This window comes from Chamaea fasciata, unplaced genomic scaffold (genome assembly GCF_029207755.1).
Source record: "Chamaea fasciata isolate MVZ Bird 193981 ecotype frontalis unplaced genomic scaffold, bChaFas1.0.hap1 SCAF_13, whole genome shotgun sequence".
NCBI classification, from domain to species: domain Eukaryota; kingdom Metazoa; phylum Chordata; class Aves; order Passeriformes; family Sylviidae; genus Chamaea; species Chamaea fasciata.
In genome coordinates, this window is record NW_027094098.1 from 5756370 (window position 1) to 5771433 (window position 15064).

Genomic DNA, 15064 nt, shown 5'->3' on the forward strand with positions numbered 1-15064 from the left:
CTGCACTGAACACTGTGTTCCTGCACTGTGCTAGCAGATCTTCAGAAAGGGAAGCCACAGTGTTTCAGTCTTGGCCTGGAGCACACAGTGAGCAAGTGGATGCTAATAGTTTTAGCAGCATTGAAGAAGGAAGGATCGAGGAGATGGGATTGCTCTTTCCCTCCTCAGCGGATCAGAGAAGCTCAGGCTTTTCTTGAAAACACATAAAATTCTCAGTGAAGCTTTCTCTGGTGTTTGAGAGGCCATTATGCAAAAATGATCTTCTATTCACCATATTTCTCATCTAAGGGGTACAAACTTGAAGGTGTTTTGCGTCAGAGGGCTACATGAGGTTTGGTGTTTCTTCACTCAACTTTCCCTTTCTCTGTCACTCTGCAACTCTATTTATTGCTTACAGGCCTGCCTGGGAGAAGTGACAAAGTCTTATTCCTCAGAAGCAAATGTGCACTAATGTGAACAAGCAAGTCACCCATCTCCCTCTAAAGGATTGATTATTAACTTCTTCCACCCCTATCTTGGGGTGCTACACCTCCAGCTCACAACACAGAAGACTCTGTCATCCCAGATTTAAAGCATATTGTGACCACGTGCAATAATTTACAATGACTGATGTAGAACTCTACTTTCAATAGGTTTGTTACAAACAGGTCCTTCTCAAAGGGCGACTCTGGCCCCTACCTCTGAGATCACTCTCAGTTTCTTCAAAATTCGGCTCATCCAAAATCAAATTTCCATTCTAGCTGCAGAATAGGCTTCCTTATTTGCAGTTTTCAAACTGACTTACCTCGGAGTCCCCTGAGAGTTAATTTCACACGTGGCAGTCACGTCGCAGAGATACTGCTGGCAGCTGCTGGGAAATGCCAAACACTCAGATGAAGGAGTTCTCCTACTCGTCCCAGGCTTGCAAACACAAGTTGCCTAAGGGAAGGCAACACATTGATCACAGAGCTGCATTCACCGTCTTTTACCCTGTGAGTTACCCCACAGAAGAGATGTCTGGTTTCCCTTCGCAAAATCTGAGGTAAGGAGAGCTGATTTGACCAACACATCCATCAGTTCACATGAAGAACTTCTCCCCTGGCCATTTTTCAGACCTTGGCTGTTATTGCCCTACCTCTCCTGGACGTCTGTAAACACAAACTGTAGAGTTTTCTGGGCAGCCTCCATTGCTGTCAACACAAGGGTTGATGGGCTGGCAAATCTTTCCATCTCCTTGATATCCTTCTTTGCAGGTACATTCATATGTACGTGATCCAAGAACTTTACATGCAGCAAAGGGGGAACATGGAGAAGGAGCACAAGGATCCTGAGCTGCAATTAAAGAGATTAGAGGTGAGCGGAACCAAACTTTTGTTTTCAAAACAGCACTAAATGCAGCACAGCACTCTGCAAGGCATGGAAAGAATGGAGCATAAGGAATTAGTACTATTAAACTTCTAAAATTTCACAGGGAAATGAAATCATTCCAGACAGCAGACATTCAGGGGTTTTTATTCTGAGGAATTTGGATGACACATTTTCCATGTTACTTCAGTTACAGAAGTGTGAGTGACAGAGGATGCTTGGATTGACTCTGAATTTGCATCATATCTGAGGATACATGAAACTGCAGTTTGGTCAGCAAAACCTGTAAAGAGCCAGTGAAAACAGCTAGCTGATCACATGCATCTTATCAACTTTCTTTTAAGGAAACAAATTCAAAAACTTAAATTTGAAATCAGTGAAGAACTCCTTGGGCTTCACACCTTATTATTTAAACTGGTTCATACTCACCAACATCCTGCTGTCACTATTTAGCACATAATTATAAGTGAGTCCCGGATGGAACCTGCAACTCTAATTCACTTCCTGCTTTCTTGACCAAGTGAGAGGAGAGCCAAAAGCTTAGCCCTTAATCTTATGGGTATTCCTGAAAAAATGGATTTTAAACCTCTACAATGAAGTAGACACTGTGTTCACAGTAATCAAACTCCTCTGCAGATACCAGTGTGACAGGATTTTTTCTAAACAGAGCCATTTAGGGTCACAGAGAAGTTTCTCACCTTGGCAAGTGCTGCCCTGTTTTCTGTAGCCCAGCTTGCAGTCACACACAGCTGTCCCGTCCCTCACCACACACTCGCTGTTGGCCTCGCAGGTGATGCCTTTGCAAAGGGGGAGCTCTGCAGTCACACAGCAAAGAGTTTCCCTTTGAGCATGTAGGGCACTGGTAGAAGACACAATTCACTGTCCTGGTTCACCTAGTCACCCTAGGACATTCACTTTACAGAATAACTGGAAATAAAGGCAAGTATGGTTTCTGAGGACCCCAAACTGGCACAAAAGCCAGAGGATGCGAGCAGTGCAGGCAGATCTAAGTTCCTGGCAGCCTAGGTAGTCGGGTCCCCCAAAGCTGAAAGAAGGGATCTGGCTGGTATCCAGAGAAAGAACAGAGGCATACAGAGATAGTTTCTTAATATCATCTTAATAACATTTTAACCCCAGTAGACACCAGCTCCTCCCTCTATCTCAATCTCCAATGCTCAGATCATCTTTCCTCTACATTCCCAACCCACTGAGTGCCTCCCTGCCCGTTTAGGGACACCCAAGCCCATATCATAGGTCTGCTCTCCCAGCCCCCCTGCAGCTACCAGTGTGTTTACCTTGGTCACACCTGGGGCCTGTGTAGCCTGCATAGCATGTGCAGCTCCCATTCCCAGCGACGCCACTGTTGCATTCCCCATGCACACAGTCACACTCTGCAAGGGAAGCCCAGACAAAGCTTCAGCCCTTCAGCAGCCAGGAAATGCACAGGGCTCCAGGAACACAGTGGCCAGCTGCCATGGGACTTGGCATCCTGATTTCCCACCAATAATCCTCTAGCTCCTTTTAAAATTCGACTGTGCCAGTCAGAGCTTTGAGAGGGTAAATTGCGTGTCCTGGGTTCAAGAAGATGAGGTAAGAGCAGCCCTGAATGCAAGACCTAGACCAGCTTTTCAGGTGTGTGTTTTAACACATGAGCACAACCACCAAGGTCATACCTATCTCACCTGTGCGGACACAAGGAAGTAGGAGATAGACAAAAAGGGCTCCTCCAGGCTGCACTGCCCATAATTCACTTCCCAAAATGCCATACATGAGAGGTAGCACAGTGTCTAATTGTGCAATCATTTTTTTATAGAGGGCAGCAAGGAAGAAGCTGGAAGACAAGTGGAGCTCTCATAGGAGCCTGAGAAACAGTTGGGAAGGGAGTGTGGGTTGTTTCAGGGATGTAGGTAATGGCCTGGCTAGAAAGAGAGAGGAAAGTGGGATAGCCCTGGTAAGGAGGGAGAGAGAGATTTACAGTAGGAAAAAAATGGACTGTTTGAGTGAGAGACTGAGAATCATTTATTTAATAGGAGAGTGCAGAAGGGCACAAAGACAAAATGTCCAGACACCTGCGATTGAACACTGCCAGCTCTCTGCCACTTTTGCCCTCTCCAGCACCTTCCTCACTCAACCTCTTTCTACTCCTTCCTTGTTTTCTGTTATTTTTGTGGAGGTTTCGCTTGAATGACTTTTTCTTACCTGACTGACAGTCTGGGCCATAACGGTTTTGATCCCGGCAATTCTGGCAGCCATACCCACTGTATTGTTCCTAGAAGGGTCCCAAAATGTGCCAGATATTATTTTTCTGTATCTCTCTGTTGTTTTACACATCATTATACTTTAAAGTCTCTCCCCGTTTTTGATTTTCTGTGACATCTGAAGCAACACAGTGAAGAAAACTTATCTGTTCAGTGCTCCAGTACTAACCAGCCCCAATGGCAAAGGAGATGCCAGTGTAAGCTGACACAGAGAGGGCATGCAAATGCCAGAAAACTCTAGTGGGCACTGAGGAAATAATATCCTAATTAGAGAGAGACAGGAATGTTCCAGCTGGTTCCTGATATCTCTCTGAAAAAGGAATCTGGAATTCATTAATACCTGTGGGACTCCTTACATTGATTTTACAGGGTTCAGGGACCTTCAACATACATTTTAGTTGATATAAGGTGTCTTTGAGTTAAATCCAAAATCAGCTTTTCTCAAAAACGAGTCTAAGAGGTAGGATTTGAACTGATAATTAAGGATGGCGTAAAAATATACATTTCATCAGGGGAAGTTTCAAGTCTGACACTGATTCATTACCTTATACATTTTAGAAACAACACACTGTTCTATTCAAATGTGCAGGAATTGTTTGGTTGTAATACGTCTGGAGTGGTAAAGAAAAATGAAAAAAATATCTGCCCTAAATTCTCTTTCTCATCTCTCCTGCTTTTCCTGAGAGAGGGAGCCTCTGTCTACCTGGGTACAGCTCATTAGTGGCCAAGTGTCTCCGGGCTTCTTGCAGCCACAGACAGACACAATTATTTCAACTGACCAGCGGTTGAATTAATGCAATTCTTTCCTTATTTCAACCTTGAGATTCTCCCCAACTCCACACCATCTACAACAGTGTTTTAGTGCTATTGCCAACAACACCAGTGGTGCAGGAAAACCACAGACACTGATGCTGGGATGAAAGGAGCTGCAAAAGGCCTTCCAGGCAGTAGGGCAGCCTCCACCCACCTGCACCCACAGGCACCACACAAACAACTCCCTCTGATAAAGCACATCACCCTTAGAGGAAATCAATCACTGACCTGACAGATGCAGGTCCCATTTTGCTGTATACCATCCAAGCATGTCCCATGGCCATTGCAGGGATTTTCAGAGCCACCTGGGCACTCTAGCAGGTAAGAGAAAGGACAGATAAGATTAAATTGAACAACCAGCACCTTTCCATCTCCTCCTGCCCCAGGTATTCCAGCAGTACAAAACAAAGGCCTCTTAACCAGCAAATTATCCAGCAGGACTAACACTGGCCCAGAGGTGAAAGGTCTAAGGAAAAGTCCCAACAAGCCGTAACTAAATTTCAACAAAGACACTGAAACATCATTTAAGGTTGGGCCACTGCTGCCAGCAGCACTGAGAGGTGAGGGCAGTTCTGGAACTGGGAACAGACAGGAACCCGCTTTGCAAAGACACAATTTTCAGCTCCCCTGGACTTCATGAAGAGCTGGAAGTGTGCCCAGAAAAACAGGGTCCCCACATATTTAGAGTGGGGTACCTCCAAATTCTGAGGACTATTTCTGATAATTCTGAAATCTGTGATTTCTCTGATGAAACTAGTTGCTTATTCAAAGCCAGTATGAGAACAAGGCTTAAGCACTCAGTCTCTCATTTTCTGCAGAACTGGAGGGGGTCTCTCCATATTCCGTCAGACAAAAATGTGAGAAATGTTTAGCTTAGTAGACCTTGCTTTAGGATTTTTGAGACAAGACAAAACAAATCCTCATTACTTGGCATAAATCTGAGTGTGAGTTTTAGGATGGTTATTTTCACCTTGGGTTGGGATTGCTAAGTACTTTCTGTGTCTGAACGGCTGACTAACTCCAGACTACAGAGTAGCACACGTGGCACACGCGCTTGCAGACAACAGGGATAGCGGAAAGATCTTCCTCTTCCTTTGGAAACTTTTGTAAAGAGGAACAAAAACATCCCTTTCCAAAAGTTTATTTTTATAGAAGAGACAAAAGGAAGTTCCACCACAGGAGGTTATGTTATGTGTTAAATGTAAGGGATTCAACTCATCTGGAGCAGAGATTATGCGCTGAACAGACAGATATGCTCCCTGACAGATAATGGAGACCTTGTGAGTGTTCAAGGAATAATGAAAATTAATCACCACAATATATATTTAATGCCTCCTATTAAAACTGGTTTGACCCGTTCAGCTGCTGGAGGTTGTTGTAAAACCCCCAAAACTTACCATAGCACTCTGTACCCCAGAATCCTGGACAGCATTTTCTCTCCTCAATTTCCTTCTTACACATGTGATGGCACCCTGGCAGGGAAAGGGTATTTTCTCCTAACTTGACAGAGTATCTTAAAAAGAATAATCCAAGATTATGATTATACCACGAATCCAGCACAGGCCTGCTGGCGGGTTTCTAGGCAATCACACTGCAGCACCCTGAGCTCTGAAGGGAAGGAATGGCCCTCATCCCCTCTTCCATGCACACACACAAGAGGTTTCACTCCAGTTATGTCTTCTCTAAAGAGTCCCATTGATTTGAGCCTCAAAGATTGGTTAGAAGAAACCTGTCAGGGACTGGGCATGAGACAAGATCTTGCATCAGGATGGAAACCTTGGGTCCTGAAGGGTTAAACAGCACAGAAACAAAGTTAGGATTTCCAGGGTGACTCAGCATTCGACTTCATATCTAAAATAAGTCTGAAAGAACAAAAGCTCCTTTCAGGACTCATCCCTTTCTGTCTTTTACTAAAGATTCCAGATCAAAATGCTGTAAATTTGGATTTAATAGCCATATTATTCACAGATTCTCTATTAAATCTTGGACAAATCCCTCAAAGAAGCATCCCTTCCTTGCCTTAAATCCCTCAACGAAGCATCTTCTTTTCAACCCATCATCCCTCCCCTCTACACACAGGACAGTGAGTCCTCGGTGGCAGTGCCTCTTGTTCTGCACGTACACACTACAAAACTATTCTTGGGTCTGTCCAACAACCACCACAAGAGTAGATAACACACAGAAAAGCTGCATAGACTCACATTATTCTTACACTTCATTTTATTTTTGGCACCACATCCTTCCCAAAAGGAACTTGGAAATTGTCTCAATAGCATTGCTGCTTGGGCTTCCATCTGACTCCTGTGTGTGTGTGCAAAAACTGCTATAAACTGCAAAACTGCCACCACTATTTTTGAAGTATTTTGAGGGAATCAGACAAAGAGCAGACAATGGAGCTGTATATTAGCAGTTAACATTCACTGTTGAATGCACACGCAAACAATAATCTATAGTGTTTCATTTTACAAAAGCCTCCTAGTAAATTCAGTTTTCTTTCATCCTTTTCCTACCAGCCAAGCTCAACAGAGTATGAGCAAGGAACACATGAACAGGCAATTGTCATAAAATGAACTAGGAAGGTTAAAAGTTCAGAGGATTATTGCTGGAAGCTGGGAGGATATACAAGGAGAACTATCATTAAATTATTTTCCTAATAAGCCACTAAGGAATTCTGGGTCTGAAACAGGTTCCTATGCTAGACAGACCTCTGTTAAATTGCTACAGCAGGATTAGCAAACTCGGGTTTTTTAGGGCAAGTTAAGAGGTTATTGTCTTTTAGTTTGCTCTGTGTATATAGAACCTGCCCAGAAAAAGTCCGTGGGATTTGCAAGGAGACAAAAGCAGCAATCGTAGGAGCCATAAACCCATCTGAAAACAAAACCCGGTGGACCTTTACAGCTTTATGTGTGTGTTCTCCTGAAGACACACACTACTCCCTGCACAGGAGGGCTGCGCCAAAAGCATAACAGAGTTAGGAAACAGGCCTTACCTGCAGTCCCTCACCCCTGATCTTTGGGAGGTCTTTAACCAGCCTCTTGGACACAACATTTTAGGCACTGCAGCACAAGAAGTACATGCTGTATTCAAGGTGAACATCGTCTTGACATTGCATCGCATGGATTTTAACTTAAAAAGAAAAAACAGAATGGAAATAGCCCCAGATTAAATTGCTCTCCCAGGCACTTATCTTGCCAATCTCATAATATCTTTATCAAGTTGCACCATTCATTAGATATCACTGGGGAGGGCAGTGGCCATTGCAGCTTCTGGGAGGTGCCACACACTCCCATGGACTAAACCCCCCCACCATGGTGCTGCATGCTTGGATCCACCTGGATCTCAGCTAGAAGCAACAGGGCAGATCACAGCTATCTTATCCTTCCCCTATGACCCACAGGAAATATTCTAACCATTTCTAAAATAATCACAGCTCTGCACTGCTAATTTCAGCTGATCTTTTACAAACACGTGATAGTGGTGTGTGAGGACCAGCCCTAAATTAAAAACCCTTGCCAGAAGACACTGAATTAAAAGGCAACACAGCATTTATCTTTTCCATGCCACTGATAAAATCCAGTTCATTTCTCTTCCACGGGTCTGCAGAGCTGACTGTGTTAGTTCAGTCTATTTCCCAGAGTCAGGAGCTGCTCACAGAAATATTTCTTATGGCAATTGTCTGTGAGGAGGCACAGGGAGGTGGATGAAAAGGAAAGGTGCTCTGCACCTGTCTGAACACCTTGATGCTTTGACCCCAGGTGAGAGGGACTCCATAAACATTGGCATGAAGATCACTTGGATAAATCACATGGCTGGTGAATGTCAGCTAAGTCCTTCCACCCAACCAGAACTACTTTAGGGGTTTGGTTTTCCTCACAGGGCTTTCCTGCACCCCTGAACAACCTTGCTTCTCCAAGTGAAACACAGATGACAAAGTACAGCCTCAGAGTGAATGATCATCATCACCTGCCAAACTGTCATTAAAACTCGTGACTTTGCTTCAGAAGTGTTTCCGTGAATTTCTAAACTTCTGGAAACAAGCAACTGCACGGAAACCTCATTGGTAATTTTGAAAAAAAAAAAGACAGTATTTGCCACTGCTGATGACAGAGAAAAGTTGTGAGGCATGAGCTGTGTATGCCTCAGAAGGTCACTGACTGGAAAAAACCCACAGAGCTTATCCCAGCTGTGCCTCTACAGGTATTGTATTTTCTAAAAATAAAAACATTATATCAAATTTTGGGAGGAGGCCTTGATCTGGAATTTTTAAGCCAATCCTGAACAATGCTGATAATGCAGCAGCCCTCCTGTCCCCAGAACTCCTCATTTTGGATTCCCATCAGCAGTCTCAGCTTTGCTTCCTCTGAACTTAAGCCAAATACATACATTTGCCTCAAGGCAAGGGAGGAAGTTCCTATCAGTTATCAAGAGCTCAGGAAGGCCCTCCCAGATGACTGGCAGCAGACTCTGTCAGCAAAACCTCCTGAGAGATAACCCTCATGTCTCAAGTCCACAGGGACATGTCCCTGGAATATTTCGCAACTCCTTCCCTCTGACTGGAGTCGTTGAGATTTTCTCATATTTATGGATCCACCTTCTGCAGCCATACATGCAAGAATGCTGCCTCATGAAGGAAATTATTTCTGTGTCTGTGGTTGCCCTTCCCATGCATATTAACTTCTGGTTGTGCTTCTGAGGGTTTCCTACCATACAGCAACCCCTAGTTCCCTGGCAGCAGAATCCCTAAGGAACCTCTTACTTCAAGGACACCCTTGCATTATAAAGAGCTCTAAACCAATCTGAGATCCACCAAATCCACCTCTCCTGTGAGCACCAGCTTTACTGATATCATCCAGTAGAACAGAGATCAGGTTTGCTGTTCCGTACGCTTCCACCCACACAGAGCAGGCAGAGATATCCCGTTTTTCATGGAGAAAAACAGAGAAGACAAACGATATGGATGAATAGACAAGGTGCTGCCTCCAGAGTACTGTGCCTCTAAAGATCAGCAGTGCCATTGATGGGGTATGGAAGGAGTCCATCCAGCCATCTGATTGGATCTTAAATTAGGACTCCGGATTAAAGGTGGGCTTTTGAAAGGAGCCAGTTGAAGCCAGGCACATGGGTCTCACAGAACAGCACAGCTCCACCTTTTAGTTCCATCAAATCCCAGCGTTAGCCTTTCCTGAGACAATGCCTCAGAAAAAGGAATGGGAAGATGCCTGAGCAAGAAATACAGATGTGGACTCCTTCCTGTGAGTTAAAATTATGCCACAAACCTTCACCAGGTATCTGAGCCACGCTATCTTATCAAAAAGACCAATAAACAGTAGAGCACAAAACACTACATTAAAATTCTCCAACCTTCTATTTCATCTGTACTTTCAGGCACCAGACACAGTTAGGCCATTAAATGTATTCTCTGTCATGGTGGTGGAGGAAGACACCATTATTCATACATTATTCTATTTTCCTTCTCTTTCCTTCATCAATGAGGCTCCATTTCTCAGTGGAAATGAAGAGTGGGAGAGGTGGATGTCTGTCATTCCTCCCTGTTGGCATGTTTAATTACTTGCAGACCTCTAAGACAAGACAGTTATTGTGGAATCCCCCTGTACCCTACTGGGACACTTGATAAGCTTTAGGCAGCTTTCCAGTAAGACCTTCCCCTTTTTCATAAGGAAATATGCTTGTGTCAGCAGCAACAGGCAGGAGGAAAGAGGAAGAAAACAGCTGAATGGAAAAGTATATATATATAAAAAATCCCTTCTAATTTGAGTGACAGAACTGATGAAGCAGTCATTTTCTGGAGAGTTGTGCTTCTTAAGAAAGCAGAAGAGTGAATCAAGGGACATAAATGCAAGAGTCTGGATACTCAAATTCTGGAGAGGATGAAAGACAGACAGAAGTTTGAGTCAGAAGTGGCTCCTGGGCCACAGCCTCATGGAAAACAATGATGCAGTGCTCTCTTGGACTCATCTTTGACTCCTGTTTCTAAGTGCAAAGCCACTGGAAAGGAAGCAGCAAGAGGGAATGTCTGTCCCTGTGATGCAGCAGTGCTGCCTGGTGACAGCCAGTGTTCTGAACAGGTGATGTTGTGAGCCTGGACTGGGTCACAGTTTGTGTACAAAGGAACAAGAAAGGAGGACTGATGCTCTCAAATATCTCCAAAATGAAAATTTTTTAAAGCAGAAGACAACCAGCTGTAGCCAGCAGAAGTTAAGAGCCAGGGTGCCTCTGTCTTCCAGGCTGCACTGTGCTCTCTCCCTGCACTCAAATGCTTGTGCAAGAGCAACCACTGCTCTCTGCACTCAGCTGAGACACATCAAAGCTTCTGGATGCTGCAGTGTTTCCTTCCCTCCTCTCTGAACAGATGTCCCTCACTTCTCAAGTGCTTGTTTCTCGTATTCCACCTCAAGAGAATAAGCTGGGAAGTATTTCGTAAGGGCTAGTTTCATTCTCCTCATTTTCACTCTTTATCTTTTCCTCCCAAACCATAACACAAATCCTTCTGCACGGTAAAAATCTCAAGGAAGAAAGGAAAACATATTTGGACGTCAGTGTTCGGCTCCAACAATCCTGGGAGCCAGTTCTGTAAACAGCCATTATCTAATGAATCACCAAGTTTCCAGTGCATTTGTCCTTTACAAAACAGAGCTGTAGACACATGCTTGAGTCATTATAGCCATGTACCTTCCCAAATAGTTCTCAATAACTCTTGAGCTGAAAAGAGAAGCAGCTCCTGGACACACAGACTCTTCACACTTGTTCAAGGAAGACACTTTGTAGCATGAGATCTGCTGTTGCCCTGTGTGTTTCCCAGCATCTCAGCTGCAGAGCACTGGAAACATGGGGATGCTGAGACCACTCTCCTCATTTCCCACCTGCCTCCATTCCTCCTACAGCACACTCTGGGACTGGCCTCCTCCCAGCAGGAAAACTTCCATGGTTCTCACATCTGCAGATCTTCCCCAGCCCTCAGCAAGAGGTATAAAAAACCAAATCAGACTAACAAAGTCGCTGTCATGTTTGAACCATTAAAGCTGAGCCCTGAGGTAACAGCACTGAAAAGCAGGTAGCACACAATCTCTCTTTTCTCTTAATGGTCCCTGTGAGCCAAGAAAACCCTCCTGTGGAATTACAGCACTTTTATTCCAATCAGATCCAATGGGTTTTCTAAACTGCCAGAGAAGGCTTCATTAAAACCTTACTTTTCCTTATCTCCCATTATAACCGTTCAAATCTTTCTTCTCTTTCTCCATAAAGAGGGAATTTTTGACGAAAAACTCTAAAAGGGAGTTATTCCTGCTTTAAATAAACTGCTCCAGTGGTGATTCAAAACATTTAACTTCTCTGTGAGTACTCAGTACCTGATAATGTAACTGTTCCATGCCAAGCCAGACTCCTCAGTACTTACAGAGATCAACAGTGTCTCCAAGTAGAGAGACCTGCATTTGCACTTCCATCAGCTGAAGACATGAGCCCATGTCTCTGAACACAATCTGAAGCTCATCTGCCTAGAACCCACATCTCCAGACAGATGAAATCCACCCCTAGAGACACTTCACGTTTGTGCTCAAGTCACTGTAATGATCCTACAAGCCTTCCTAGTATTCATTTATGGCCCTTTCATGCAAGAATCTATACAGAAGCTTCCATGCAAAGGTCTGACACTGAAGCATCTTTCCAGTCCTCTGGCTTTTTCTAAATCAAGTCCTTAAGACTCACAGGTCTGTTCACTCCCCACAAGGCCCTGCTGTGTCATTCAAGACAAGACAACCCTCCACAGGGTGTTTCCCTTCCCAAGGGAATTTCCAAATTCCCCCCACAACTCCAGGATTAGCAGACCAGTTCATTCTTCCAACAGCAGAACACAAGGAAGGGGATGGCGAAGACAATATAACATGAATTAGTGTGAATTCCAGCCCACAGGAACTGGGCTGCCTCACCATGGAGTCCAGATTACAGAGCTACAAAGGTATCACACATTCTCCTAGCTGCTGCTGCTGCTAAACACAAGAACAGGGATGAAGGAATCAAAAGAAAATCAACAAAACTGAAATAAAATGGAAAGTATTCAACAATCTTTACTGAGGAGCTTTTGGGAAATATACTTGAATCAAATTGTTGCAAAGGAACAAATTGATGAGACTTAAATTTTTTTTTTAGAGTAAAATTCTCCTGGGAAACTTATGGATCTGTCCTGACGAATACAAAGTTCCCATCCCACATACTGAAACTAGCAGAAGATGCTGAGTATTTCCCTCTGGTGTTGTTTCTTTCAAGTTCAATGCCAAACATAGACACAAATTTAATCTGATCTAAAACTCAAGCAGCTCCTTTCAACCTTATATTTAGTTCTTCAGTTTGGACTACAGAGAAGACACCTTACAGCCCTACAGTTCTTACTGATTTTATTCTGCACCTAACTAAATGTAGATGAAACAACGTGTTGTTTGCTACCATCCAAATACGAAGAACTGCTCAATGAACATTTAAACAAAGACCCGCAGACTTACCTTCTGACTCTGGCAGTCAGCTGTGGGAGTGAAGCATGCTGCTAAGAAGAAAAACAGCAATCCAGGAGGATGCATTTTCAGGCTTTTACAGGCAGGACCCTTTACACAAAAGGGGTGGCGAGGGAGGCTGCAATTTCTGTAAGATAACACCGCCTACTAAGAGTCAGATCCAAGACAAACCAGAGGTTAAAAGTAAACAGGGAGAAGGCATTTTTGCACTGTGCTTTTTGGCTGCAAAACCTTCAGAAATGGATCTGCTACTTCTAGCGTTATTCTGAATCAACATAACCTTTTTCTTTCCATTCTTTTTTTTAAATGCACAAGCAGAACTCCTTAGTAAAAGGTTTACCCAAAACAGGAACATCTACGGATTTCCTCTTACATATCAGTTCAAAACAGAAGGAAGGAAATCCTTAGTTTTCAACTAATTGGAATGAAAAGAGGTTAACTGTATGCTTAACAGAAGGCAAATCCAATGGGCAAACTTAAATACCATAAATTTGTGAAGGGTACGTTAATTTCCTTTTGCCACTGATGTGAATATGTCCATAATGTCTCAAAGTGAAGTTCGAGCTGAGCACTGCCTATCCCAAAGTATGCAAGAACAAAGCAATGCGAGTGACAGGCTGTGCTTCAGAGCAGGAATGGAGCACATTGCATCAATCAATCAAGCGAGAACTTTGGGCAGGCTTTGATATTTTTTAAAAATAGCTGACTTTCTCAGCAAGAAAAGCTGATGCTATGGCAGCAATAGCAAAATGTATAATTTTCCAAACACTCTGCTGACAGCTTGATGAATCCAAGGAGCACTTCCACAACACCCAGAACAGGAAAGTTCCGAAACAGGATCTAAAACAATATACACTAACCTGAGGTACAGTCTGCAATTCATATTTTCCTTTTGAACATTACAAAGAATTGATTATTGACAGATTTTCCATGGCCTTTGTCTCCCTGCACTCCCAAGAGAGCCCACTATCCTGAGCAGTCTAAGGACTGCTTCTGTTAGCAACAAATCTCACCAAGAAATGAGGCACCTTCATATGTTCAAGCCATTAATAGTATATGAAGGTGTCTAAATGAAACCAGGACAGGGAGCTATTCTTGTGTTTACATAAATTATGAGAGTATTAATACTTTTTTGTCCCTGCATCCCCACAAAGACACACATGCTGTAACATATGAGGTGTAATAGGAAGCGCTGTACTTACTGGTGCTGTTAGCCGTGCTTTACTTCTGCCTTCATCCTACAGGGAAAGGCAGCATGATGAACAGCCAGCCCGGCTATATATCCTGCACTAACAGGAAGCAGATAAGGCACACAACCATCCACTGCAACCCATGTGAGTAGCACCAGCCCACAGCTCAACCTGACAGCTCAGCCCACTTGTCCTGCCACAGGACAACTGCAGCCCTGGGACGGTCACTGCCCAGCTGGTGCCACAAGGTCAGAGGGCTCACACTGCTCTGGGAACCATTTGGTACCCTGAAGGTCTTCAAAATGAGGCAGAGGCATCATGGCTCAAGTCAGCTCTGGTGGGATTGGAAAGTGACAAATGGACAGTGGGAACACTCTTGTAGAGACTGGAAGCTGTATAGTGCTTTCTTGGCCTGCAGTCATGGCCCTGAGCTGGCCATGGAAACAAAAGAATGAGACTGCTCCTCTGCTCCATGCTGCCCCAGAAGGATGGTGAAGATTGTTGGTGGGTTTTTCAAGAGCTGGCTGTATGACACAGGGATTAAGTTGTCAGTGTCCACACATAACTGATAAGATTTTAAGGTGAAAATAGCTCACCCTGGGGCACTTGAAAATGCATTGGCTTCTAAATGGCTCAGCACTGAAAATGGCACAGGGCAAGAAAAGACACAAAAAGACTAATTCCAGGGCTTTTCACTGTGCTTATCATCACTGTATCTTACCTACAGCAGGGTAACCAGGAAAGGAGAGAAATTCTTGGTAAAATTCCTGTCTGAATTAAATAAATCAGATTCACAGCAACATCAAAAGGTTCACAGTCAGCTTCCTTATCTGACCTCACCTCAATTAAGGGCTAGCAATACAACAGCAATATACAGGATAAAAATGCAAACAGTGAGTACAGCAGCAGAGCATAAACTGAAAAATCAAAAGGT

The 15064-nt window shown here is 43.8% G+C and overlaps 1 protein-coding gene across 2 annotated transcripts in view; it reads right to left on the bottom strand.

Annotated features, from left to right (window-relative positions):
* Positions 1 to 14182, bottom strand: part of STAB1 (stabilin 1) — a 52743-nt gene extending 38561 nt beyond the window's left edge. The window contains exons 1-10 of one of the 2 annotated variants that reach the window (XM_066195735.1): positions 14143 to 14182; positions 12932 to 13067; positions 7405 to 7541; positions 5813 to 5928; positions 4644 to 4729; positions 3544 to 3613; positions 2640 to 2735; positions 2043 to 2159; positions 1115 to 1311; positions 785 to 918 (exon numbers count right to left, since the gene is read on the bottom strand). In XM_066195735.1, the coding sequence (XP_066051832.1) occupies positions 785 to 918; positions 1115 to 1311; positions 2043 to 2159; positions 2640 to 2735; positions 3544 to 3613; positions 4644 to 4729; positions 5813 to 5928; positions 7405 to 7541; positions 12932 to 13006 (1028 nt within the window). In that variant the 5' untranslated portion in view covers positions 13007 to 13067; positions 14143 to 14182. Of the gene's footprint in view, positions 1 to 784; positions 919 to 1114; positions 1312 to 2042; positions 2160 to 2639; positions 2736 to 3543; positions 3614 to 4643; positions 4730 to 5812; positions 5929 to 7404; positions 7542 to 12931; positions 13238 to 14142 lie in introns of those variants that run through there. The other variant, XM_066195736.1, reaches the window with a different exon arrangement.
* Positions 14183 to 15064: the final 882 nt, after the last annotated feature.